The sequence below is a fragment of the Falco peregrinus genome, chromosome 8 (genome assembly GCF_023634155.1).
Source record: "Falco peregrinus isolate bFalPer1 chromosome 8, bFalPer1.pri, whole genome shotgun sequence".
Classification (NCBI taxonomy): Eukaryota; Metazoa; Chordata; class Aves; order Falconiformes; family Falconidae; genus Falco; species Falco peregrinus.
This window is the reverse complement of record NC_073728.1, coordinates 42,155,396-42,180,221: the sequence shown is the minus strand read 5'-3', so window position 1 is coordinate 42,180,221 and position 24,826 is coordinate 42,155,396. Positions and strand designations below refer to the sequence as shown.

Below are 24,826 nucleotides of genomic sequence, written 5' to 3'. Positions count from 1 at the left end.
AGCCAAGACAGAAATACGTTGTCCCTGACCCTGGGACTAGTTTTATATTTAATGTTGAACAGTTATAGCTTAATTTTGCTGTCTAGCCATGAGACTCGGTCATCACACCCTCTCCTCACCATGTCATGACTGCTGGGTTACCCTGGCCCGATGAATTTTTATTTCTTTCATAAGGCTGGAAATTTGTATGTAGTTACGATAACCTGGTCTCTGGGACACCGTCCTAGGAGGAGTTGGTTTTCAGTCTTCTCAGGAAAAAGAGGCTCTTAAACCCAATTCTCTGACATCCTGAGTGGCTGTTTGAACTAGAGGTATAGGTTGTAGGGTGCTTCACTGCCAGTTGGCGTTCTGGTACAGGAGTAGGCACCCCAAAATTAAGTGCTGCAAAGGTGACCACTAAATCTTCTTGTGCCTGTGAACATGTGTTGCTCTGTGGAACAGCTCTTGGGCAAATTAAATGCATGTGAGTTGCTGACATACAGCTCTTTTGTGCTTTGGTAGTGTAACTTACAGGCTTCAATTTGTGCTGAGTTTATCTATTTAAAATTCATCATGTGCATGTGAATGATTAAGAAGGATCAGAACAATGAATATCAGAAATAAATTTACATGGAAATAAATCTCTTTTTCTTCAGACAAAAGTCATTTGGTGTGAACGTTGCCATTAGTGTCTTTTGAAATAATACCCTGTCAGTTATTTAACATAAACAATTTTTTGTGGTTATAGAATTAGGAGGTCGCAGTTCTGCTTTTCACACAGACTCTTGTTTAAGTTAAATCAGAATTATAATCTGAGAACAAAAAAAGTTTTAAGAGACATCCATACATCACTTGCCATCTAAAATGAAAAAAATGGTATTACTCCTACACTATTTAACAGATTTAGAAAATATGCTTAAGTCTATTTTGTGTTAATAGAAACATGCATTTAATTATACCCAGTGTTTAAATACACTGATACTACAAAGGAACATAGTATGTGTGTATTTTCAGGCAGCAGAATTGTCTCAAAGTTAATATTTATTTAAAAAATCGCCTTGAATAATAGGTTATTTCATGGAAGTTACATTAATTCACATATGGAGTTCATTTACTGAATGTATATATTCTGTGAAAATAAATGGGTGATGATATTTTTGTCTAAGCAATGTGCTGGGGTTGAATGGCTTTCACCTGTTTTGTTTTCCTTTACTAGCTGAAGTACAGAGTGAAATTGAAAGAATCTTTGAGCTGGCAAGGTCCTTACAACTGGTTGTCCTAGATGCAGACACTATCAATCACCCTGCACAACTTATCAAGACATCTTTAGCACCAATTATTGTCCATGTTAAAGTGTCGTCTCCAAAGGTAATGTATCTCACCCTTAAAATATGGGCATTTGAGAGGGACCTGGAGGGCAGTGTGGGAGCGAGCAGTGTCGTATCTGCACCTGAAGAAATTAAGAGCTGAAGAGTAAAAAAAAGTTAAATTTTTAAATCAAGGGCTTGAGAAGGGAATGTCTGATGCAATTTCTTTTTTCTGCCCTAAACCTTAACCTAGCTTTAGGCTGAGCCCTGGATGAGGCACCCACTGACTTGGTAGACAAAAAAATTCCTGATGAGCAATTTTTTTCTGCAGCTTTCAGTTCCCCTTGGCAGTCCCTTTGCAGCCTCCCTACCCCAACACACCTGTAGCTCTCTAGACAACCTGGGTTGTCTCTCTACAAGCCCTAAGTTTAGGCTGAGCTTCAGAGAAGGCACCCAGCCCTTTGCCCGCATCCCAGACAGTTAATGATGGTAGTCTGCTGATCACAAACCCTGTGTGAGGCTTCCTCCTGGAGCATGTTGATACACCATCCGCAGCTGGGTCTGGACCAGTATGGCCAAGCTGCTGGCCAGCTCCTGCCATGGAGTGTGAATGTGACTGTAGCTCAGGAGTGCAGCATGGACCCCATCCCAACCATGGCTGTCAGTGCAGAAGGGGGCCTGGAGTCATGACGGAGGCTTTGGGTCTCATGGAATCAGCACAGCGATGGTGGGATGCTGCCCAGCACCTGCTGGAGTCACCACCGTGGCACATCAGAGCTGTCTGCAGAGAGCCAGGCACCAGCTGGCAGAGCGCTGTGCGCAGGTGACCAGCAAAGGATGGGGGAGGGTCTGCTTAGACCTTCTGCTGGGTGGGAAAATGGAAGAACTGGACAGAGTTGAGAAGGTCCAGGACAGCCTTGTCTGCAGCAACCATGAGATAGTGGAATTTCAGATCCCGAGAGAAGTGAGCCGTACAAATAACAGAATAGCAGACGTGGACCCTAGAACTGGCTTGTGCAGGGACCTGTTCAGCAGAATCCTGTAAAAGTCTTGTCTTGAATAACAAAGAAGCTCAGGAGAGCTGTTGTGATCTTCATGGACAGCTTCCTCCAAGCACCAGAATGCTCTATTCCTGTGTTGAGCTGGGTGGGAGAGCAGTGTGGATGAACAGGGAACAGCCCGAGCTTAAACACAAAAAGAAGGCACACAGAAGATGGATGCAGGGACAGGCATCCTGGGAGGAATACATTGGGGGGGAAGTTCAGAAAGCCAGAGTTCAGCTGGAGCGAGAACTAGGAAGAGATCTTAAGGGTAACAAAAAGGGCTTCTGTAAGAACATGGCAAGCAGAAGGAAAGCAAGGGAAAGCGTGGGCCCGCTGCAGCGTGGCAGGGATTCACAGTAGCAGAAGGATGATGCGGAGACCACCTAACTAACTGGACATGTGCAAGACCAAGGGACCAGATGGGATTCCCCGGCAGGAGCAGTCCCGTTCCATCGCAGAGCTGCTCTTTATTACCTTTTAAAGCTCATAGCGATCTGGGAAGGTTCCTGATAACTGGTTAAAGGCAGATGTCACATCCATTCTCAAGAAGGATGAGAAGCTGTTTCTGGGGAACTACGGACCGGTCAGTCTCTCCTCAGCCCCTGGGAAAGTTACAGAGCGAATCCTCTGGGAAGCTGTTTCCAGCCACATGCAGGACAAGAAAGGGGGTTGGGAGCAGCCAGCAGGGATTTACCCAGGGCAGATCACGCCTGACCAGCCTGTCTGTCTTCCGTCGTGAGATTATGACCCCAGTGGACAAAGGGAGAGCAGTGACTGTTGTTAGCCTTTACTTTAGCAATGCTTTGATGTCCTCTGCATGTAGTATCCTCACGGGCGGATTGCTGAGATATGCTCTGGATAAGCGTGGACTGTAAGAGACGTGGCAGACTGGATTGACTGCCACGTTCAGGGTGCTGATCAGAGGTACAAAATCCAGCTGGCAGCTGGCGACCAGTGAATGTCACTCAGGGATCTGTAACGGGGCCGGAACAGTTCAACATTTTTGTTAACGTACAAGGTTGTGGACAGTACCTACTTCTGGGGCAGGTTAATGTGCCGGAGGGCAGTGCTGTCATCTGGAGGGACCTTGGCCGGCTGGAGAAATGGCCTGTCAGGAACCTCTTGAAGCTCAGCAAAGGCAAATAACAAGTCCTGCCCCTGGGCTGGAGTAGCCCCCTGCCGCTGGCCAGGCTGAGGGTCTGGGTGGATTGCAGTTACACGGGGTGAGTACTGTGCTCTTGCAGCGGAGAATCAGCTGCATGTTGGGCTGTACAAGCAAAGATGGGTCAGTCCTGGCTCAGAGAGGTGCTAGGGTCTCCTAGGGTCTCCTTGGAAATGTTCAAAACTCAGCTGGACAGGGATCCGAGCGTGCTGATCCAGCTGGCCTTGCTTGAGTGAGGGGTTGGCGCAGAGGCCTCTAGAGGTCCTTCCGACTCAGAAAATACTGTTCTGTCAACCTGTAATTTTCTGTGAAATTTTACAAAGAACTAATTTAGGATTCCTGACTTTTTGGCCCATTAAATTCTGGTAATGAATATAGTGGAAGAAAAAAGAAGAAAAAAATAGTAATGTGACTTGTGTGTGTAAAATGCCTTCTGTACCCAAAACGCACCTCAGAACAGATTACAGCATTATCGCTACACAGCATAGCATGCTGCTACTGTTGTGCCACAGTCAACCCAGCAATCCAGTGTAGTTCTGTGTATGTATATTTTTGTGGTCCTCTAGAAGATTACATTTATCAAAAATAACCTATTACTTCAAGCAGAACCAAACAAAATCACCATTTGGCACTGCATTTGAAATATTTGCAAAGGATCAAACGTGATGCAGAGGAAACTGTGCACAGCTTTCAGGGAGGTTATCAGAAAGGTTTGTGCTTATATTCAAGGACAATGTTTTATCTATTTTGTTGAACATAATGGAGAGCTTCTGAACTTGGTAATCCTCCAGTGGGGTGTCAGTCTGAGCTTTATGGAGATAAAAAATTCTTAAAACTCACATTTTCCTCTTTTCCTCTGTCAGGTTTTGCAGCGACTGATTAAATCTAGAGGAAAGTCACAAAGTAAACACTTGAATGTTCAGTTGGTGGCAGCTGATAAACTTGCACAATGTCCACCAGTAAGTACGGAAGAAAGGCTAAAGAACTTGTGATACGTGGAGTTTTAAAGATTTCTGCTGTGCTGGTCCATGATTATAGCCGAGTTCATACGTTATCACTTCACTTTATGGTGATTCAGACAGCCCTGCAATTGCAACTCTCGATCAGCTTTTATTGCTGAGAAACAAGTTGTTTAATACCTTCATCCTGATTATCTCCTGTGCTGGGTTTATTATGATCTTTGGCAAGGTGACAGGTCAAAAATGACGTGTAGGGTAAAACTGGTCTACTAGCACATCAGCAAATGACATCATTTGTGGAGCAGTGCTATTTTAAGGTCCCAAAGGGCCGAAGTCTTGGACTTCTGGTTTGAGAGGAGGTTGCAGAGGGCTTTCTTTGAGCTGCACAATGAGTGCAGACCCGATGTCTGTATGGTGTGAGTCATGTGCCTGCATGTATGTGATCCCTGAGCCTCCTGACACAGATGCACCTCCAAACCATGCCAGTTACCTCATCAGAGCACAGTCACTGCTCACCAACTGTTCTATCAAAGGTACTGATTACTCACCTCAAATAACCGGCTGCTGGTCCTGGACAGCTGAATAGGCAGGCAGGTGTTGGCAGAAGAGCTGTACAGGTGTTTGGACAGGGCAGCTCAAACGTGCTTCTATTTTTGAAAACCACGCCTGGTTTCTGTAACAGTAAAAGCCACGCAGTGGAAACAAACTCAGATGTGGGGGTTTTTTTTGGTTTGTTTTTTTTTTTTTTAATTTTTTTGCACAGTGTAATAGCTGTGCGTAACATTGGAGTAGTAACGCAGAGGCTGCTACCAGGGGAAGGGTCAGACAGTCCATCCTGGCTTGCCGATTGCCCATCTTTTTCATGCCAAAGAACTGTGAGTAGAAACTGCACTGATTCAGAGAAATTCAGAATAGACAGTGGGAAGGTTTCCACGATCATACTCTCTGGTTTAAAATAGGTAAAGCGCTGATGAAAGAAATGTCTAGGAACAATCTAGGAAGAAAGCTGGGAGTTGAGATCAGCAGGATGAATGCCTGACCCTAATGGTCAGATAATGCTTCTAGAAGACTTTGCCTTGTGTTATGTAGGCCCTAAAGAGATTGCCTCCATTTCAGATGGCTTCTATTCTCAATTCATATGAAAGTAACGAAGTTCAGGCAGCTTTTGTTCTGGAGTAGTGATTCACAAGGATTTATTTCCATGAAACTTAATGTGGTTTTGTATGCTTCTTAAGATCAGACTTTACAGCCTCCTCCTCTCTTGTCCTCACCGGCCATAAAAAGATAATTCAGGTATTTCTGGGCACTTCTCCTAAATTATAGTGATAGGTGTTGCTTTTTAACTGTTCCTGTTGGTAGGAATTGAGGCTGAGCTACATCTCCTTCAGGCCAGTGCTCTCATGCTGCTCATGTCCCAGAGCTGCTGTGGTGGGAACAGTGGCACTCTGTCCAGCAGAAAGGAAGACCTGCAGAGAACTTTCTCTTTGTCTCTCCTCTTGCCCGCTGGTTGACATTTTGGTGTATGTTCAGGCTAGATTTGCACTGAAATGTTTGAAAGCAGAGAAAAAAGGTAACAGGCTCGACTGAGATGTCTGATTTCCTTAACTAAATGCGGAACAGTTTAATAACGTGTCCAGAATGAGTGATCTGATGCACATTTGTCCAATGCCTGATACAGAGCAAGAATTTAAATAATCCAGAAAAGTGCTGGTGTGTGTATGTGTGCAGGGGTGTATCTCGATTTCTCTAGTTAAATACATCTTTTGCAGTGCCCACTGTGTCCCCGACAGCTTGCTGTTTCCCTGGCAGGTGTGGATTTTGCATCCATCCTCCTGCTGTCCCTCTTGCCCCATCAGCACCACTTGCAGGTGCCCAGCATTCAAAAGTGGTAGATGCCGACTGCATATCCATCCAGCTGGTTGTGTTACTGCAGAGACCTGTAAGCTTCTGGTTACAGTAACTGTAGATGACTTTGCTCACTGTCTGATCTGTGTTTTCCATTTTGAGCAGCACTGAAAGATGTTCAAGCCATCTCGAGTTCTTCTGGAGAGCTCAGCTATATTATGTTTCTCACACGTAATTTTCTACTCAGTTGTTATCTCTTCAAATGATGATGGAGATCTCCTGTGAGCCGTTCAGGGTCCGTTAACTAAAATAAAGTTGTAGGCTTTTCTGTAGTACAAAATCATTTCTATAAAAGCATGTAACTTCCTGACTCTTAACGTGTGTGAGCCAAGTTAAATGGGAGTTGCACCTGCACCGGTTTGAATATGGCTTGTGGTATTTACACCGAGCTGTTACCGAGCTTACACACAGAACAGTCCACTGCACATCCTTCACATTTGAAAGGTGTATTTATTTTTCCACCTGCACAGAGAAGCCTGTGCATGTTTTACAGCTTTGTTTGCTCTTTACACAGTGATTACCTCTTACTCCACTTAGGTTTGCTCACTTCAGTTGAAATGAGGCAAGTAGCTGCATTGATTGAAATAAACAGCATGCAGCGTCAACATGCGTGTTGTAGCTTGTTCCTTGTGTCGTGGCACTTAAGATTGACCATCTGCAGGATCTAGTAAACTCTGCCTTAACACCCAGTCCTGTAATTCTGTTTTGTTGCCTAAGGCAACAAAGCGAGACCCCCACCTGGGTAAGAAAACAGTTTCCAAAGCTGAGTGCCCAGATATCAAACATGTAACCGTACTTGCTCAGAGGCTGCCTTCCACTCTGACTTGCACAACAGCCTTCTGCAGAAACTGTCTGATCGGTTTTGCGCTGTTTGATTTCAAGAACATTACTGCTGACTTGGAGCACTCAAAGGGAGATGACAGTCTTGGTAAAGTTTAAAGAACCAGGTTGATCCATGATTTAATTAAGTAAAAGTATACTGCTAAGACCAAAGACACCGCTGTCTGTCCTCTGCACTGTGACCTGCTTCATGTGTTTTGCAGCTCAAATACCTGCAAGAGGAGTATTTGTTTAAAGTGAAGACACTTTAAAACCTCACTTTTTTTCATTTGCTGAGAGCCAGCCTTAAGTAATCAGATGGTGCTGTGTGTCTAGACATTTTAAAAATAGCTGTCTTTTTTGGCATATTTAAGTTCAGGAACTGCTTTCATTATTAATTCCTTGCTAATCTTTCACTGATGCTGCTCAAGCCAGTACTTAGCGTGCCTATCACTGCATGACTCTGTTAAGCAGGAATGTTATATGGCTCAAAGAAACACGATCTGTACTACCCATACAGCGTTAAACATGCTAGTTATATACAGTTTGTTATGGTTTGTTTATTTTTTTTGGAACTCCTGGATTCATGCCAATGCAAGAGAGGGTATGTATCCCTCCAGTCTATTTGGCATAACCTAAAAAATACCAGAAATTAGCAGAACTAAAATGCATTGGTTTTATTAAAAATAGTCAGTACACCAGATATGTCTACAAGTTCAGATTCCTTCTCCTTCTTGAGTCTGTCTCCATGCTTGCAGTTGTGTCTGGGGCATCTTTTCCCCCAGAGCCTGGGCTCACCTTCCCTGACCTCAGAGGGTAAGGGTGCATTTTGGGATTGCCCTTAGCTGTACTAACTCTGGGCTATGCCTGAGGCTCAGTCCCTCTTACACTCCCTCTCCTGAGCATTCCTGTGGGTGAGGAGGATGCCTCTGTAGTCACGATTTTTATTTTGTGCTGATAACATAAATATGCTGATAATGCACCTAAAATGTTTCACGTATTTTGGTTATACAGTAAATCAAAATAAATAGCAGAGGACAGTGGCAACTAATTTTATCTTCTCAGGAAAGACCACTGCTCTGATGTATATCACTTAAGAAATACTAGTATATAGAAATGCTGGTATGATAGCAATTTTACACGTGTTGTAAGAAATTGCAGTGAATAAAATGCATTGTAAGGTAAGCTGCGAAGAAATTGCTTTAATCCATGACCCTTATATACAAGGATCTCCTTACAAGATTCTTTCCTCCCAAATACGTAGAAATAGAGCAAACGCAGCTTAGCTATGAGCAGGACTGTTAAATGCAAGAAAAAACCTGAGTGCTGTCTCTGTAATTTATTTCCCCTGTAAAACACTGTAGAGCCCTGGAATGAGGATCCTGCCAGCATTACAGCTTTACCAGGTGACCTTCAAATGACAGCCTGAGAGGCTCACTATTACCAGTCCTGGTGTTATTTTACCATTAACTGTTAAAAAGTTGACAGTTTTACTGCAACTGTTAAAAGTTCTTCTTCCCTAAATTCAATTTAATTGAGATCACTGTCAAAATACCACATGAAGCTACAGACGGTCACAGACCCGGGTGGTTTAGGTGTGTTAGCTAGAGTATTAACTCTGCATTTCTCAGAAGAAAGGAAGCCATCGGCAGCAGTGTTGGCGTTCCCGTCGCTGATCTCTTTGACCTCGCCTTGCAGCGCATTTAGTTCTGCCAGTACAGCATTTTGTGAGCTCTCTGAATTAACCGATCCAGGCTAAAAAGAAATTTGACAGTTCCCAAGTTTAGCAAGGGAGGAGGTTGGAGGGTGTTAGAAATTGATCTGCTTACTGCTAAAATCCCGTACAGCTGAAAATATGCCTTGAGACAGAAGCGCTTTGCAACCTGCAAAGCTGAGGTTTGGATAGACAGCCAGAGCTGCCCTCAAATCATGGCTGGCTATGAGAAGAGTGAGCAGTGCAGGAAAACTGCTTACCAGTCTCAGACCAGAAAATGACAATATTCATCTTTTATTTAAGAAGAAACGTGTATTCTAAGTGTAATGTTTTAATATTTTCCAAAGCAAAGTAGTATGTCAGCAAATCACATTCTTCTGTTGCATAACTTAACTATGAATTACTAACTTCTTCCACAAATGATGAGGTGAGTGATACAATGGGATATATAGTGTTCCAACATGTGTTTAAATAGCAAAGGAGGGTGTAAAGGGTATAGATAAATAAAGAAGCAAACCAGGCAGCAGTAATCACTGAGTTTGACTAAAGGATGTAGCGTTAGGAGATTTCTTAGAAGAAAACTCTGTGCTGCTAGAGGAGGAAAAAACATTTCACAACCATGCCAGTAAGAGAGAATAAATTAAAAAATAAATAAAATGACTTTAGTATTAATAAGTTCTGGACCAGACTTTTGAGCAGAAGGTAGTTGCGTGATGAAAGTTTATGATAAATTTACCGTGCTGTTTTGTATCTTATTCTAGAGATGTCAGCTCTATGTATATTGGACAGATCTATAAATATGCATGGCGGAAAAGCAGCCTGTGCTTTGCATCGATTACTCTTAACACCTGCAACGCCTGCACTTTTTTTTTTTTATTTCCTGTGCTATTTTCACAATATTTTTTTTCCACTAAGGTGTGAGTTAAGATTAGAGATGAGGTACGAAATTTCACTGCTGAAAATATGTTTCTCTTGAGGGGACTCAGTTTATGGTGGTGTATGACCAGCTGTTTGTTATCAGCACTTGTCACGCTGATCATCTAAAGACATTGCAGGGTGTCCCTTAGCCTTCTTGGGTAGCGCAGAAGCCGGCTTTGAAAGTGGCTTTGGATCCTTCCCCGTTCGGTGGTGAATAGCCGCTCTGCGGACTGCGTGCCGAGCAGCTCTGAGGAAGCACCAGAACCTGGTCACTAGCGGTCAGGTACCCGTCCTCTGCTGAGCAGATGAGTAGGGAAAAACGCCGTACCATGGTCTCGCAGGTTTGAGAGCAGATAGGCGAGACTATCCAGATAGGCGTAAATGAAGGTGGTTTAAAGAGAGTGCACGGAGAGAGTCTCTGAAGAATTCCCAGCTGCAGGTACCTGACCGGCTGGGTGTCCTGCAGCAGCCTTGCTGAAGCAGAAACACTGCTGCTAACGCAACCGCACGCTGCGTCCGCTGAAGGGGAAATGGGTTTAGGGGCATCGTCACACTGGAAGTGTGTTCACAGTTGGGGTGAGGGAAGCATGCGTGAGTCCTTGGGTCCAAAACCAATGCAAAGCACCGCTGCGTTACCTGACATCTGGCTTCAGTTCTGTCGCAGAGCAAAACACGTAATTCATTAAAGGAGGCTTGTGCCTGTGAGCATGGTAGGGCTCGCGCAACATCTAGGGAACCTTGCTGAAAGGATGCAGTGACTTCTGAGAGGTTTGGCTTTTGATCACCTTATGAACCCACTTGTGTAATTTTCTTTTGCAATCACATGCTCAGATTCTGACTTACTGAATTTTAAAAGATTAGTGTGATGAGAACTGTTTAACATCTCTTTCTTTTCATCTGTAACATTGTAATGAACCAAACTTTGTTGTTGTGATCAGGAAATGTTTGATGTAATTTTGGATGAAAATCAGCTTGAAGATGCTTGCGAACACTTGGCAGAATATCTTGAGGCATACTGGCGTGCTACTCACACCACCAGTAGCACACCCATGACTCCTCTCCTTGGGCGAAATTTAGGATCCACTGCACTTTCACCATATCCTGCTGCAATCTCTGGATTACAGGTATGAAAACACATTTCAGCCCCAAACACCAGTACAGATCAGGTGGGTTTTTTAAATCTATGGGAAAATAGTGTAATATGTTTTATATAGCCTAACGGAGATTTGCTTCATTCGTTGTTACTCGCTGTTTGGCCACTGCCAGCAGGGAGGAGGCAAGCTAAGGCCCATAATCAAATGGAGGAGTTAGTCAGCTGAGTGCTGAAGCACTGTGACTGCTCTTGCTTTAATGGGAAATGAAATGGCCATAAATTTTCTGGCAAGGAGTGAGTACCTGAGGAAGAGTTAAATGACATTGTCAAGTGGTATTACAGCCATATTAGAAAACGGCCTTTTTTAAATTTGCAAAAAAAGTCATTGCAAATGAGACCCTGTCAGATTGAGAGGCAGCGTGTGCAGCATGTCACAGCAGCTGAGCCAACAGCTACTGTATTTAAGAATGCAGAGCAGTGTCTGTAATGATCCCTTTTATTTCTACCCTCATAACTTCACAAAACATTCACTTTTGGGTGAAAAACTTCCATACTTGTCTCTTGTATCAGCAAAATGCCTTCACCTTTTTGAGTGTGAATGAAATATTTTTTTTTACCCATTGAAAAAAATTCTGACCATTTTTTTCCACAGGGATAGCTCAAAAACGGCTGAACTTTGAAACTTCAAACGTGGCATGTAAATAGTCCTTAATGAGAAGTACGTGCTTTACTAAGTTCGAAAACAGAAAATGTTTTTTTGATTAACAGTTACGAATGCTTGAGAAGATCAGGATTGCAGTGAACTGCAGTCTGAAAGCTTTGGAAGGAGTTCTGTGTGTGTGTGTGTGTGTGTGTGTGTGTGACTTTCTAGGAGTGTGCACTTTCTAATGTGTGTCGAAAGTAGAACTGAGCAAATTACATTTAATCAGTACTTCACCTGACATTTAACCTCTATTCTGCTTGTAGAGTATCTGGAAGCAGGTAACAATTGTGAAGGAAATGATGCATTGTTCAGTGTTTTCAATTAACATAAAGCTGTTTTTTCCGTGAGTGAATTGCACTTCACTGAAGGTGCATGATACTCGATACTCACATTCCTAATGCTGTGCTTGATTTTATTAGGATCAGTAAGTCACCGTTTCCTGACTGGCTGAATGCACAAGCACTGTTCTGTTACTAATAACATGCACATGTGAACTGTTGTTTCCATTTTCACTTGCCTTAAAATTTCAGTTCTCCATCCCTTCATGACAATAAAATGCCATCTGCAGAACTTTCATCTCTTCAGTTTCATTTTGAAAACTGGGTGTATCCACAGAATTTTTTTCAGGCATTTATTTCTCTCTGATCAATGGACACCAGCAGTAACTGTGAAATGTTGCTCCATTTACTTAGGGAAAACTCACACTGAAGATGAAAATCACCCCTGTGCAGTGGGCTGGCTGAAGGTATGCATCACTTAATCCCCACTTCACCCTAATTGTGAAGGCTTAGGTGGGACTTGAATGGTGCTAGTTCTCTGCAGAGGGGTAAATTTCTCCCTGAGCGAATGATGCCCAGCTAGAGGCTGCAAGATCTGGCTTTCAGTGCCGCTTACGTGTTCGGGCCCGTTTACAGGGTTCCAATGTTTTACGTGGTTATCTCGCAGTAAAGACTTCCATCGTCTGAAGTGCTTATCCACCTAGAGGTTTTAGACTAATTCAAGGCCTCAGAAGGATTTCCATCAATTTTAACCGTAATGATGTGGTATGGTAATTATAAAGCACTCACGCAAATCCTAGGAATTAATCTAGCTTAGGTGCTTATGATATGTTAAGAATTTATACTACTTATGACCTTGTGACTCCTTTTCGCCTGATACCATGGGAAACCGAATACCCAAAGCCCAGAGCCTCGTGTAACAGCCACACCTGAGTACGATACAGATTTGCTGGGACGATCTGTACACGCTTCACCTAATCAGGACTTAGGAGTATCCCTTTTTCACTTGGTTGTGGCTTGGACTTTACCGAGAATTGAAGCTCCCAATGTAACTTAAGTCTTTGGACTTCCTGAAGGTCATCAGGCTGAAGTTAAATGGCATAGATGCAGAAGAGTCACAGTAAAAGGGAGGGTGTATGCCGCAGCACGCTCTGACTGTGTCCCATGGCACTGTGTGGTGTGTCTGCCAAAGCCAGTGACTGCCTGGTCCGTGGTCGTGACCTTGCTCGGAAGGGGAAGATGTCGGTGTTGAGCTGGGTATGCTTGCAGTCCTCAGCAGGAAGGGTAAATTCTGTCATTGCTATCTCCTAGGGGCCGTTCGTTTGCCTTTGTGTCTAATCCCTTGTTAGCTCTAAACCTGCATAGTTTAGTCTAATTTCAGCAAATGGACTTAATTCCTGTAGTTCCAAGTTTTGGGGATATGTGTTTCTTAGGCTCCAGGGGATTTGCATTTTAAGTCCATTACTGCAGAAAACATAACGCAGCTTAGCATTCCAGTTGCACTGCAGGATCAAAAGTTATTTGACCAGCATGTAACCACACCAGCTCTGTCCCACGCTTGCACCTCTGAGGAGGTAAACAGCAGGATCAGAATGACTGCACAATCGAGGCAGGGAAACAGGAAGGTTTCTAGAAAGGAGCAGGCTGCAGCCAGAGAGGTAAATTACTACAGTGAAGACAGAGGCTCCGAGCACAGAAAGTTAAAAGTTGCAGTTGATGAGGTGATCATATACCAAAATCACATGCCTAGGTTGTATAAATATGAGGAGTACCATTTGTGAAGAAAATACGTGGACTTTGACATAGAATCACTACTAAAACATGGTTTGCTATAAGGAAAACGTGGGGATAATGTGGCAGAAGTTGCCTTCTGGTAGCCGAGCATGTGAATTTGCAGAAGGGCACCTTTCCTGTACCAGCTCCTTACGTGGGAATTCTCAGTACCCTTGGGAGCACCAACGGCAGAAGGAGCTGCAGCCTTGTACCTGCTCTGCTGTAAACGTACCCCATCGGCACAGTCCTGCCCCGTGCAGACGAGCCTTTTGTGATAAATGATGCAGCTAAACAGTTGCCGTACAGAGAGGGCGTAGCCATAGAGGGGAGGTTTTACAGCACAGAGAGCATCGGCCACATCTCAGGACAGAGAGGAGCAGACGGTGCAGGGAATCTCAGGCTGCGAGGGCGCAGCCATCGCGGCAGCCTTCTCTTGGCAGGTCCAGGATCAGGAGAACGACACTGGGTGTGTAATCTAGAGAAAGCAGTGACTGAGCTTGTTCTGAGAGAAGGCTATACTCTTGAGAGGTTTAAATGGGATGACAGCAAACAAAATATTTTTTTTAGGCTGTTTCTTCATTGGGCCAGTTTGCTGGCAAAAACCGTGAACTAATTTTGTTCATGTGACAAATGTAGCACATTATGGGGATGTGAGGATAGCAAAGGCTAAACCTTTGAATTAATAAATTATCTTAAAAAAGGACTTTCTGTCAACATATTTAAAATATTTATGCTTTAGTTGAAAGAATTTGTTAACATCTAATCATTTCAGCCATCCCTTAGTTGCCCGGTTAGCAGTCCATCATTTGGTCATACGAAGGTTTTTAAATAGGGCTCAGAGCTGCACCTATTAAAAAAACCCAACCAAGCAAACAAAAACCCCACAACAAACATCCTCAGATGTTTTCTAAAGCCTCGTAAATCAATGCTCAAAATTTTCTAAGAATAGAAGCATGAATGTTATGTTCATGATCAGAGAAAAGTGATAAATGCTGACTACATCAGCTCACTTTTCATGCTAAATGGCCTGTAATATTTGACAAGGTGAATTCCGCAAGGCACACACTGTAATACGGCGTTTGGTCTGCTTTCAGCTCTAGGAACCAGGCTGTCCTTGTAACCCATTCCTGTAGCATACAGACTTTAATGTAAAAGGAATAGCAGAAAAGTGGATGGATACTGACAGACCTCAGAATAAGTCTCAAAACAAGCTAAAAGTTGTAAAATACTTTGTCTGTATTAATGCATGGATTCTTTGGCACTCGCAGAGCCAGCGTATGAGGCACAGCAGCCATTCTGCAGAGAACTCTCCAATTGAGCGACGAAGTCTAATGACCTCAGATGAAAATTACCACAATGAAAGGGCTCGGAAGAGCAGGAACCGCTTGTCTTCCAGTTCCCAACACAGCCGAGATCACTATCCTCTAGTGGAAGAAGAATACTCTGACTCATACCAGGACACTTACAAACCCCATAGGAACCGAGGATCCCCTGGAGGATATAGCCATGATTCACGACATAGGCTTTGAGTTCAAGAACCTGGGGAAAAATAGTATTCATCAGTTGATAACTTGCCATAACGTAGCTAGGAAAAAAAAAAAATCATCTTAATTTGGCAGATGTAACACGGTTATACTGAAGTTGCACTCTGCTCTCATTTGATGTTAAGTAGGGGGCAAAAAAAAGTTACCATGCCCTTACATTTATGCCCAATCATATAGATTGTTTTTTGGATATATATTTTTTTTTTAGTACAGCATTTGCCATTTATAGCCATACTTTTTCTTGTCGTTAGATATTAGACACATCCATTTGTAATTTAGGGTACTTATCAAGGCACTTATAAAATAATTTCCGGTGCTGGAAATTCCAAATGACCAGTTCCAGTTGGAACCAATTTATAAACCAATTCCTGTTGGAATTCGGGTGAATTGACTGGAAAGTCGACTTGAGCATGTTGCAATCAGTTGAAAAAAAAAAAAAAAAGAAAAACAACAAATGAAAAATCTGAAAATTACAATCCACTAGAAGCCAGAAAGTCAGCTACAGTATTTGTTTGCTGGAAGCTCAATTTACATTTCAAGTTAGAATAAAAGGATTTATTCTAACTACTTATTTCCAGAATGGCTTTTTCAGACAAACCAAATGTAAACTATTGAGAGTGCCAAATATCACAAATTATTGCAGCAGTTACAGAATCCTTTCCAGTTTGAAATTATTTTTAGACTTGGCATGAATGTTGCAGCAAAATGATTTCTTTCGTTTAGCCAGTACTGACATTTTTGTTGCGGTCAGCAATGATGAACTATGGCAGGATAAGGGGAAACAGAAACAGGGAAATTAACAAACTTAAGGATAGTTTGTGTGGTTAGAGGTTGAGAATTGTCGTCTTTTTTAAAATTTTTATTTCTTGTTTACCTAAATACAGCTAGTAGTCCCAAAATGGAACATGAGTGTATAGATACGTTGTATTTTTTCTCCCATTTTTAGTATTCTGCATTTTTAATGGAAAACAATACACTCTTCTTACCCAGTGTGTAGAGCACCTACATTCCAGTACATCTGAGTACCTACCTGTATGTTACATCCTTCAAAATCCATCTTTGAATGTCTGAAAATTCCAGCATCGCACAAGAACTCTCCAGAAGATCAGTTTAAATTTCACTGATCTGAGGGAAGGGAGTGGAGTTAAATATTCATAAATGATGAACATTTAAAATAACGTATTGGTCAGAATTAGCTTGCAATAAAACTGGAGTATCGGAAAAAAATTGCTCACAGTAGAGTTGTAGAGCTGATGTTGTTGATTCAAAGAACTATGATAAATATTGGAAGATACTGCTGCCTTACTTCCTAACAATCACTTCAGTTTCTTTGAATAGATAAATTTATGTGATCAGACCTTATGTCTTACATGATTGGTGAAGCCTTAGATCCAGTATGATTGAAAAAATTTACCATAATTGACCATTTTGTACAACCCACTGATATCTTGAAGCAGACTCCTGAAATTCCCCACTGCGTGCATTTTCTAAAACTGACAGAACTACGCTGAACGTGCATTTTTTTTTTAATGCAGGTTCATGTCAAAACCATGTTTTTCAAAAATGAGGATCATTAACTTTTATATTTGCTTATTTTCTTCCCAAAGCCTGCTAAACATAGGCTTTAAAAGCATGTAGCACTAAATGAATTTCCTGAATATTACAGTTTCTTCTACTTTCTGGACCAGTTAGCAAAGATCACTGGTATTTTCCACTACCATTGAGTCTGGTTATCTTCTTGACATTAACAATGAGAAAAGTAATTCATCTCATACCTGGTACAGCCAAAAATTTTGTACATCTCTAGCAGCATTAAAAGATTGCAGATGCATGATTAATTTTTGAAACAACTTCACTGGCTAAAAGGCAGCCTTCAGCACCACTAGATGATTGGAATGGGCCATTTACCAAGAAAAAAAGAAGATATCTGCATCCATTGGAGTAACAGAGTTAAGAATGGGTATGACAGACCTGATCCTGTCAGATTTTCTCAGGCTGAATGTCTGCAGATTCCAAAAGAGCGTTTAGGCTGAGAAAGCGCGGCAAGATCTGGTCTGGGAATGGTGGCTTCAGCTGCCTTCTCTTAATATTTTCTGCTATAGCACAGTGGAGCATTCTCCAGTAATTTTTACAAATCTTTGTTACATGTACAGCACACATACCTGCATGAGAAAGAAGGCATTAGGCAAAACATTTTTTTCTATAAGCTTTAATAAGTTTCTTGTTTGTGTGCATTAAAGTATTAATTGCAAAGGATGCACTGAGATGTATAAACCTAGATTAGACAGCTGTTTATCTTTATTCTGTAGTAGCGTTAGGGATCAGATCATTTAACTGCTTGAAGATATTTGCATTTTAATGGCAGATAGCTGCGAAGCACCTACATATATTTTCTAGTAAACAAAGTTACTGCTTTATCATTTCCTAGACAAAAATGTCATTTATTTCGAGAGCCTTTTGGAGCCTTGTTTTTAAGTCTTCCATGTCACGCTAGTAAAGGGAAAGATCTACACAACGCGTATGCACAAATTCCATCACCTGCAACATCTGAAGTGCCAAAACTTTGTTTGTTCTAATAAAAACAAGCTTGTGAGGGAAGTCATGTATTGTCTTGAAAGAACACATCAAGGTCCTTTATTATGTGGGTTTACGTTTACTTTACTACTGTATGTAATCAGTTTACCCTCTCCTCTCCCACGGCCTATTCCATTTTAATATAAGAAACCAGTTAGAAGTGATCCAGCAGGTCTCCTTGCTTGCTGTTTTTTTTATTCTTTGAAGATAGATATATCTTTAAGTACAAATATACTAAACATGCTAATAGATCATTAATTTATTCTAGATACAAGCTATGGGAACGCTTTATTTTACAAAGTAAATTATTTTTAGGAAACACGGTAATCCGTAAAAGCTGCAATGTTGATCAGGACATGTTAACTCATAGTATTTGTATTAGAACTTCAGCAATGCTAGCCAGCTGTATTGTGATTTATTATGCAATGGCGCTATATAAAATTGTGAAGTTCATGTATTCCTGAATGAATACGAGTAAGACTAATTTTCCAGTCCTTGTACCATTTCTTCTGGTTATTAAAATATTATTAAAGATCAGAGTTCTGTTCCTAAGCTCTGGCTTATACAGAGGATTTTAGAAATGTTTATACATGGATTTTTTTTCCGGAGGTTTTTGTTGTTGTTACCCAATTTTTCATTAGGCCACTTTTGATTAGTGACGATTTAGCCAATAAAGGTGATAACAACGGTCTCAATATCTAAAGACAATATATGTCAGTGCATTCATATGTTTGTGGATGAATTAACAAAGCATTTTAAAAATCTTGAAGCCACTTCAAAGACAATTAATTGTTAAACCGTTAAGTTAAAATACTTTCTTTTTGGCAAGCTGCGTGTAACAGATGCGCAGCTTCTTTTACTAGTTCCGTAGATTAACACTGATCCCATGGGATGTGCACCTCACAACAGCTGACGTTTTCTAACTGGATGTATTACAAAATTAAGTTTAAAGAAATGCAACTAAAGCTGTTCTATATCAAATTGTAGTTTATAAACAGTGGCCAAATTAGATGATCGTTTTCTGAACAGGTCGGTCTGACAAAGATCAGTTCTGCTTGAGAACTGGTAGTGCGGAGTGGCCCAGCACCCAGATTATCCTGAGGAATCATCTTGCCATGGAGATCGGGGGGACCGTGATTTTGTGCTTGATAAGCAAGAGCAATTTCTGAAGCAAGTGCTGCTACCTCTTGCTGATCACGCCGTTTCTCAGCTGCTGGGCGCTCGGCCTGCTGCTGGCACCGCGCGGTTCTGACCTGACGGAGGGACCCAGGTGAATGAAGCGTGCCGGGGGCTGGGGCGGCTCCACGCGCCGCGGATGGTACCGTGTTAGAGCTGGGTGTGCTGCAAGGAGGAGAGAAACGGTTTCTGGGGTTTCCCCAGGTGTGAAAGCTGCTTCTGGAGTTGGTATTGGGGGGTTAACCTTTTGTACTCCTGGCTTTTCAAGTGACTGTTAATACACTTAAGAGTGAAAAAGGAGGAAAGGTGGCAGTAGGCAAGGGGGTGGTCGTTCCTCTGGATGTGCCCAGGCTGTAACTTCGAGCTGCCTTTGACTGCAAATCTTCCGAATTCAGTTTGGTCTCAATACCATACTCTGGAACATGCCAGAATCTCCTATCTTTACTGACATTGCCAGTCTCAAAATAATATTGCTAATACTGCTACTTTATAGCAGGGTGGTTTCAGTAAGTTAGGGCTTTCATTAGTCATTTTTTCTTTAAGAACGTATTAAATGTGTCCTCTGCTGTACTTTGTTTTACAAGTTCAGTGCTTCTGAAGCCTGTCCCTGATTCCATGCTCATCTTTTTTTTTTCTTTTTGAAGAAAATTATTGGAGACCACAAACTAAATAATCAGATGCATACTTTGTAAGGTTCCATATATACAAATGTGGTTTCACTCCTAAAAAAGTGTATTTTAAAATTGAGTTATAGTACCCCAGTTGGTATTAATACAAGTTTGTATAGGTGGGATTCGGCTACCATGTTATTTTGTTGCAGTTACCGCTCATTCCTTCCAGTAGTAGTTCTACAAAGAGTAACAAGACCACAAGATACTGTAATGTCGCCAGTTTTAACTCTGGGGAAATTAAGTACCCACTGTCTTTAAAATTATGCCAAAAGATAATATATTATTTGAAGAGTACTCATTCAAATAAGTTTTGTTAGATTGTTATTCGAGTCCAGTTTATTTTATATAGAAAAATAAAGGTATGTCTTATTAAAATATCCCTTTATTTTTTAATGTGTAAAGTATATGTAAGGAATTAACTTGGACAAAGAGCTGAAAATGCTACTTAGTATTGAAATTTGTGTTGAGATCTCTTCTATTATTTGTGGAATCCATTTAAGAAGTCAAGAGAAATATTGTAAGTGAATCAATATAGAGAATTCTAGGAGAAGGTAGAAATCATTTTAAAATGTTAGTAAGAGTGTGTCATTCCTCTATTCCTTTGAAAGTGGTGAAACTGGGAGGAGCATGGGGCTTGGGCTTGGTGACGTTCAGTAGATCTGCCTTTTCCCCTCCCATTTCTTGGCAATGAGTTACTCTCTGGACTAGATCCTACAAACACCTTCCTACTGGACACAGTGTTTCCTACTGTCCTCTCCAGAGCCAGTATTTGCAAGGTCCGACCATAAACGTCACATTCCGGTTATCATATGCCTTATCAATATTTCCTGAAAAACAAAATGTAATTAAATTTAACACCACCGTCCCCTTTGATATTAATTCTACTCTGTATAAGCAGTAGAAAATCAATATAGTGAGAAAATATATTGTACATACAGGATAATATATTTTGCCAATGGTGTAAAAACAGAGCAAGGAAAAAGAAGCACATTTGTAATAGCACAAATTTACAGTAATTCCACTATTGCATTTGGCATTGTATTTTTGAAAAAGAGGGGTAGATTTTTTGATCCAGCATCAGTGGATTTATTGCAGTTTTGATCAGTTTAACTTGCTCTCTTAATACTTCAGCGGTTTATTTCGAAGCCTTGCCTTTTGCCTGTGTGATTGATTTTTCAATAACTTGCATTCCTTCCATATTAATCAATGAAAAAAAAAAAAAAAGAGTACCTTTTAAAATTAGAAAGTCCACTGCATTAATTTCTGCTAATTTCCTCCTCAAAGCTGAAATTACATTAATTAATTCTGATTTTGGCCAGTGTATAGATTTTGGCATATGACTGATGAATATACCGCGAACACACTAGTAGCCCAAGGTCAGGAATGTAATACTCCAGTGAGTTCCTTCTTGGGGCTGCAGAAGTACGTGCTCTCGTGCACGGGACGGGAGCTGGGGCAGAGAAGAATGTTCCAGCCTGAGAGCTGCGGACGAGTCTACCCAAAACTTACACTGATGCTGCTGAGCAGGTAAAACATAAGGGAAAGTAAGGCTAAGGGATGCAGCTATAGGCCCAAGGTGTATTTACGTTTGAAACACGCCCGATTCCTTGCTCATGCCGAGAGACAGAAAGCAAGCGATGTTGTACCGGAACAGCAGAGGAAGAGAATCGAGCAAAATGCAAATTGTGTGCATGCATGAGAAATAGAGGGGTGAAGAACGAAGATGAAAACAGTCATTCAAACTGCAGTTTGTGGACCTTGGGCTTCTCAGATCCCAGAAAATCGCCAGACGCTCACCCAGACTGGTTCCCAGTGATAGCTTGATGGCGTGACCTCCAGCCTCACTGGGAGCCAGTTCAGAGTCACACTGGTAAAGACATTACTGCCTTTGCTAAAGAAAAAAAGAAAATACCCACAAATTCGTGTTCTCTGCTGATTTTCCCCTTTCTGTTTTTACTTCTATAGATACTGTATGTGTAGCATTCTACAAGGCATGCTGGGTAAAATATACTATGCAAATGTGTACAGTGTTGCATGCTTTGCTCTCCCTCTGCTTTTAGTGGCTTTCAAAGGAAAAAAAAAAAAAAAAAAGTGGTGGTATTTTTGTGATCAGAAACATTTAAAAAAGAAAATGCAGACTGCATGCTGATAGTATCCTCATTTCTATGGATTTGTTTTATGGAATTTAGATGTACAAAAATGAACCGCATTACAATAACTTTTCTACAATAAATGAAAAAAACTACAAACCATTTAAAAGTCTTTTAAGTCTCTTTGTATACTGCACTCAGGATTGGCAAAAAGCTCGGAAGAGTCACTTGATAAAACTGTTCAGAACATTGCGGTGTTTGTATTGTTTGCCAACAGCTTTTGGCAGCGGCTTCACGTGTTAGCATTTTTAGTAAAAATTAATGAGATTCTGAAGAGGGAGATGCATCTGGTCTGTGAAGTAAATGATGTTTATTTTTAAATCTATCTGCTCTTAAATAGCTGCAACTCCGAAGTGCATAAATACATGTAATATCTCACTATTCCATCAAGAAGTAAAATACTTTCAGCCAACTGCTCAGCTGAAGGAGTCTCATGAATGTTAATGGTCTTTGGATCTGGTCCTCAGTAGGATCTCATACTAATGTAAAGTTGGTTCCTAGACAGAAACAAGTATCAGAATGACGTGAGGTATTAAGGATTGAATAATTAAAAAAAAATGAAATACTGATTATAGTATCCTGAGAAGAAGAAAGCAGTGAAAGATGCTGCCTCTAGCAGAGTTCCATGCTACCTTTTCCAAAGAGTGAGTAACAGCAAGCAGCAGCCTGGCAGAGTCACCAGAATCCCCGCAGGTACAGTGCTCCCAGCCTCCGTACGGCAGCAGGGGAGCAAACCAGCTACACGGCAGTGCAGCGTTGTACTGAGCCCCACCAGACTCGGCAGGGTGTTGTGCCGTGGGGCTCCCTGCTATCGCTGCCCTTCTCTTTGGGCTGGTGCTGCTGGAGGGGAGAGCGGTGGTGGCCGTCGGCAGGGCTGTGGCACGTTTCACCCGTTGGGACGTTCCTCTCGCATCTGTCTGGGCCTGGCAGTGCCCGCGATGAGCAGCCGCGCCGTGGGCTCGCTTCCTCAGCGCTCCTGTCAGGAGCCTGCCTTCGGAGGACAGAAAGACACTTCCCAGGTAAGCTGCATGTTAGGTGTGTATTAACATTGGCTCTTGGATATCTGATGTACACGCAGGGCTTTTAAAATTGTTTAATTGAATTATCTTGTCTAAGTGTTCAAAATCAGATGGAAGCATGCAAGCTTTAATCGAAGCTGTTAATAAAAAGCTTAAGGTCTTTCAAATAAATATAACTGAGCAAAGACGTATTCTTTTGTTTGTTTTCTTATGATCTTGGAAGTTAAAAGTTCGTAAGCCACTTACCTTCTCACTGTGTTCGGATTTCTTCTGTATCGAAGTATTCTCCCCTCCAGCGGTGAAATCCTACCGTCAGGAGATGACGTGCTTCTGCAGCAACAGAAATGCTGAGATGACCCCACTGTCTGCGTTACAGTTGCCTGAAACAAAAAGTATGCGACCCACAAAAGGCTTCTCAGATTTCCAGGAGGAAATTGTATGACTGCATTGATGATAAGCCACGGCAATTCAGGCGCTTTCTCAGAAAGCTTCCAGCAGCGATGGGAAGCCCAGCAGTGAGTGCTGGCCTGTAAAAAAGCAGCAGTGCAATACAGGTGAAACCTGGCTGCCGAGCAGATGTCTTAATAATTCAAGTAACAGAGGAAAGCCAGAGAAGAGATCCTAACGCTAGCTTCCTAGCGCTAAAATACACCGTCTATTCATTCATCCTGTAAAGATGTCACTCCGGTTTTGCAGCTGTTTGGTAGAGACAAGTTGGTGGCCATCAGGGGTGTTCCGTGGCAGAACCAAGGGTCGCTGGCTGTATGGTCCAGCATGGCCTGACGTGGCTCCAGCAGGTGCTGGCTGTAGGTTTCTAGAAGCTGCTTCAGTAAGTCACAAGGTTTAACAGAACAAAAAAAACCAACCAACCAAAAACCACCCACAAAACTATATAAAAACCAACCAACCAAAAACCACCCACAAAACTATGCTGGGGGGGGGGGGGGGGGGTAACCTCAATGCTCTGCTATTTAAAGAATCAAAATAAATGCTTTAATTGAATGTTGCTACCCTCTCATGTGGTTGTGCAGCCTACCTAAGCCTGGAACAAGCCTGCAGGGTTCAGGCTCACTCTGTTAACACCAGCAAAACAGAGAATAGAAATGAATGGTATTCATCTGAAATTCTCAGCTGAGGTATGGCAGAAAGGGAGATAATTGACAGCTAATGAATAATTAATTCCATTGCAGGCTGAATGCTGTGGAACTTGCGGAAAGTGTATCACATGGGAGGACCTGCTTCATTCACCTGCCGGTCACACGCCGTCCCGGTGACGCAGCTCTAACACAGGGGCGGCAGTTCCTGCTGTGTACCTTGATTTCCCTTTTGCCTTCCCCCATCAGCTTCTCCAAAGCTGCGGCGCTCCGCTGGCAGACCGCCCTGCTTGTCTGAAGAGGAGTACAGGAATCTTGGTAACTCCAGCAGCGGAACAGTACAGAAGGGTATTTGTGCGTTGCACAAATATGATACGTCACAGCTATATGATATGATATATCACAGCTATATGATATGATATGATACATCACAGCTATACGATATGATATGATACATCACAGCTGCTTTTCCAAAGTCATGCTGATTGTCATGTCTGAGGTTTAAAAGCAGCAATAAAACTCAAACAGTGGACCAAAACCATAAATGGTCAACAACTTTCATATTAAAAGATTTTTTTTTTTTTTCACAGACTGCCGGTGACAAAGGTTTCACAGACTAGCCAGAAGGTGTCTGGGCTAATTGTGTTTTCCCTGTCATATTAGGTAGCTGATACTGCATCACTATTGTTAAGGCTGGAAAAGTTGTAAAGCATGAATACCACGGACAGTTATACGTTATATCTAGCTCTTTTAAACCTGGATGACAACAGATCCATTACTAGTGCAGTGCATGGTTTATTTTTATCATATGAAAGTTGTGACATGCCAGTTTATTATCTTTTTTTTCTTCAACTGTTAAGGATCATATATTTCCCTTCTAAGCAACAGAAAGCATGAAAGCCTACAGACACACAAACTCAAGAGCTTACTACTGGTCTTGCTACT

At 41.9% G+C, this 24,826-nt stretch overlaps 1 protein-coding gene and 1 long non-coding RNA gene across 10 annotated transcripts in view; one reads left to right on the top strand and one right to left on the bottom strand.

The window, feature by feature from the left end:
• Window positions 1–18,308, top strand: part of CACNB4 (calcium voltage-gated channel auxiliary subunit beta 4) — a 109,000-nt gene extending 90,692 nt beyond the window's left edge. For 4 of the 8 annotated variants that reach the window (XM_055811543.1, XM_055811544.1, XM_055811547.1 and 1 more), the window contains 4 exons: window positions 1,196–1,347; window positions 4,355–4,450; window positions 10,745–10,930; window positions 14,922–18,308. In XM_055811543.1, the coding sequence (XP_055667518.1) occupies window positions 1,196–1,347; window positions 4,355–4,450; window positions 10,745–10,930; window positions 14,922–15,182 (695 nt within the window). In that variant the 3' untranslated portion in view covers window positions 15,183–18,308. Of the gene's footprint in view, window positions 1–1,195; window positions 1,348–4,354; window positions 4,451–10,744; window positions 10,931–11,551; window positions 12,173–12,294; window positions 12,348–14,921 lie in introns of those variants that run through there. The other 4 variants (XR_008748315.1, XR_008748316.1, XM_055811545.1 and 1 more) reach the window with 4 other exon arrangements.
• Window positions 15,625–23,672, bottom strand: LOC114013551 (uncharacterized). 2 transcript variants are annotated; one of them, XR_008748317.1, is made up of 3 exons: window positions 23,034–23,672; window positions 17,169–22,792; window positions 15,625–16,322 (listed from the first exon to the last, which is right to left on the bottom strand). It is a non-coding gene; the product is annotated as an uncharacterized LOC114013551 (long non-coding RNA). The 2 variants fall into 2 exon arrangements; XR_003556594.2 differs by having other exon boundaries at window positions 17,169–22,759.
• Between the last annotated feature and the right edge of the window lie 1,154 nt (window positions 23,673–24,826).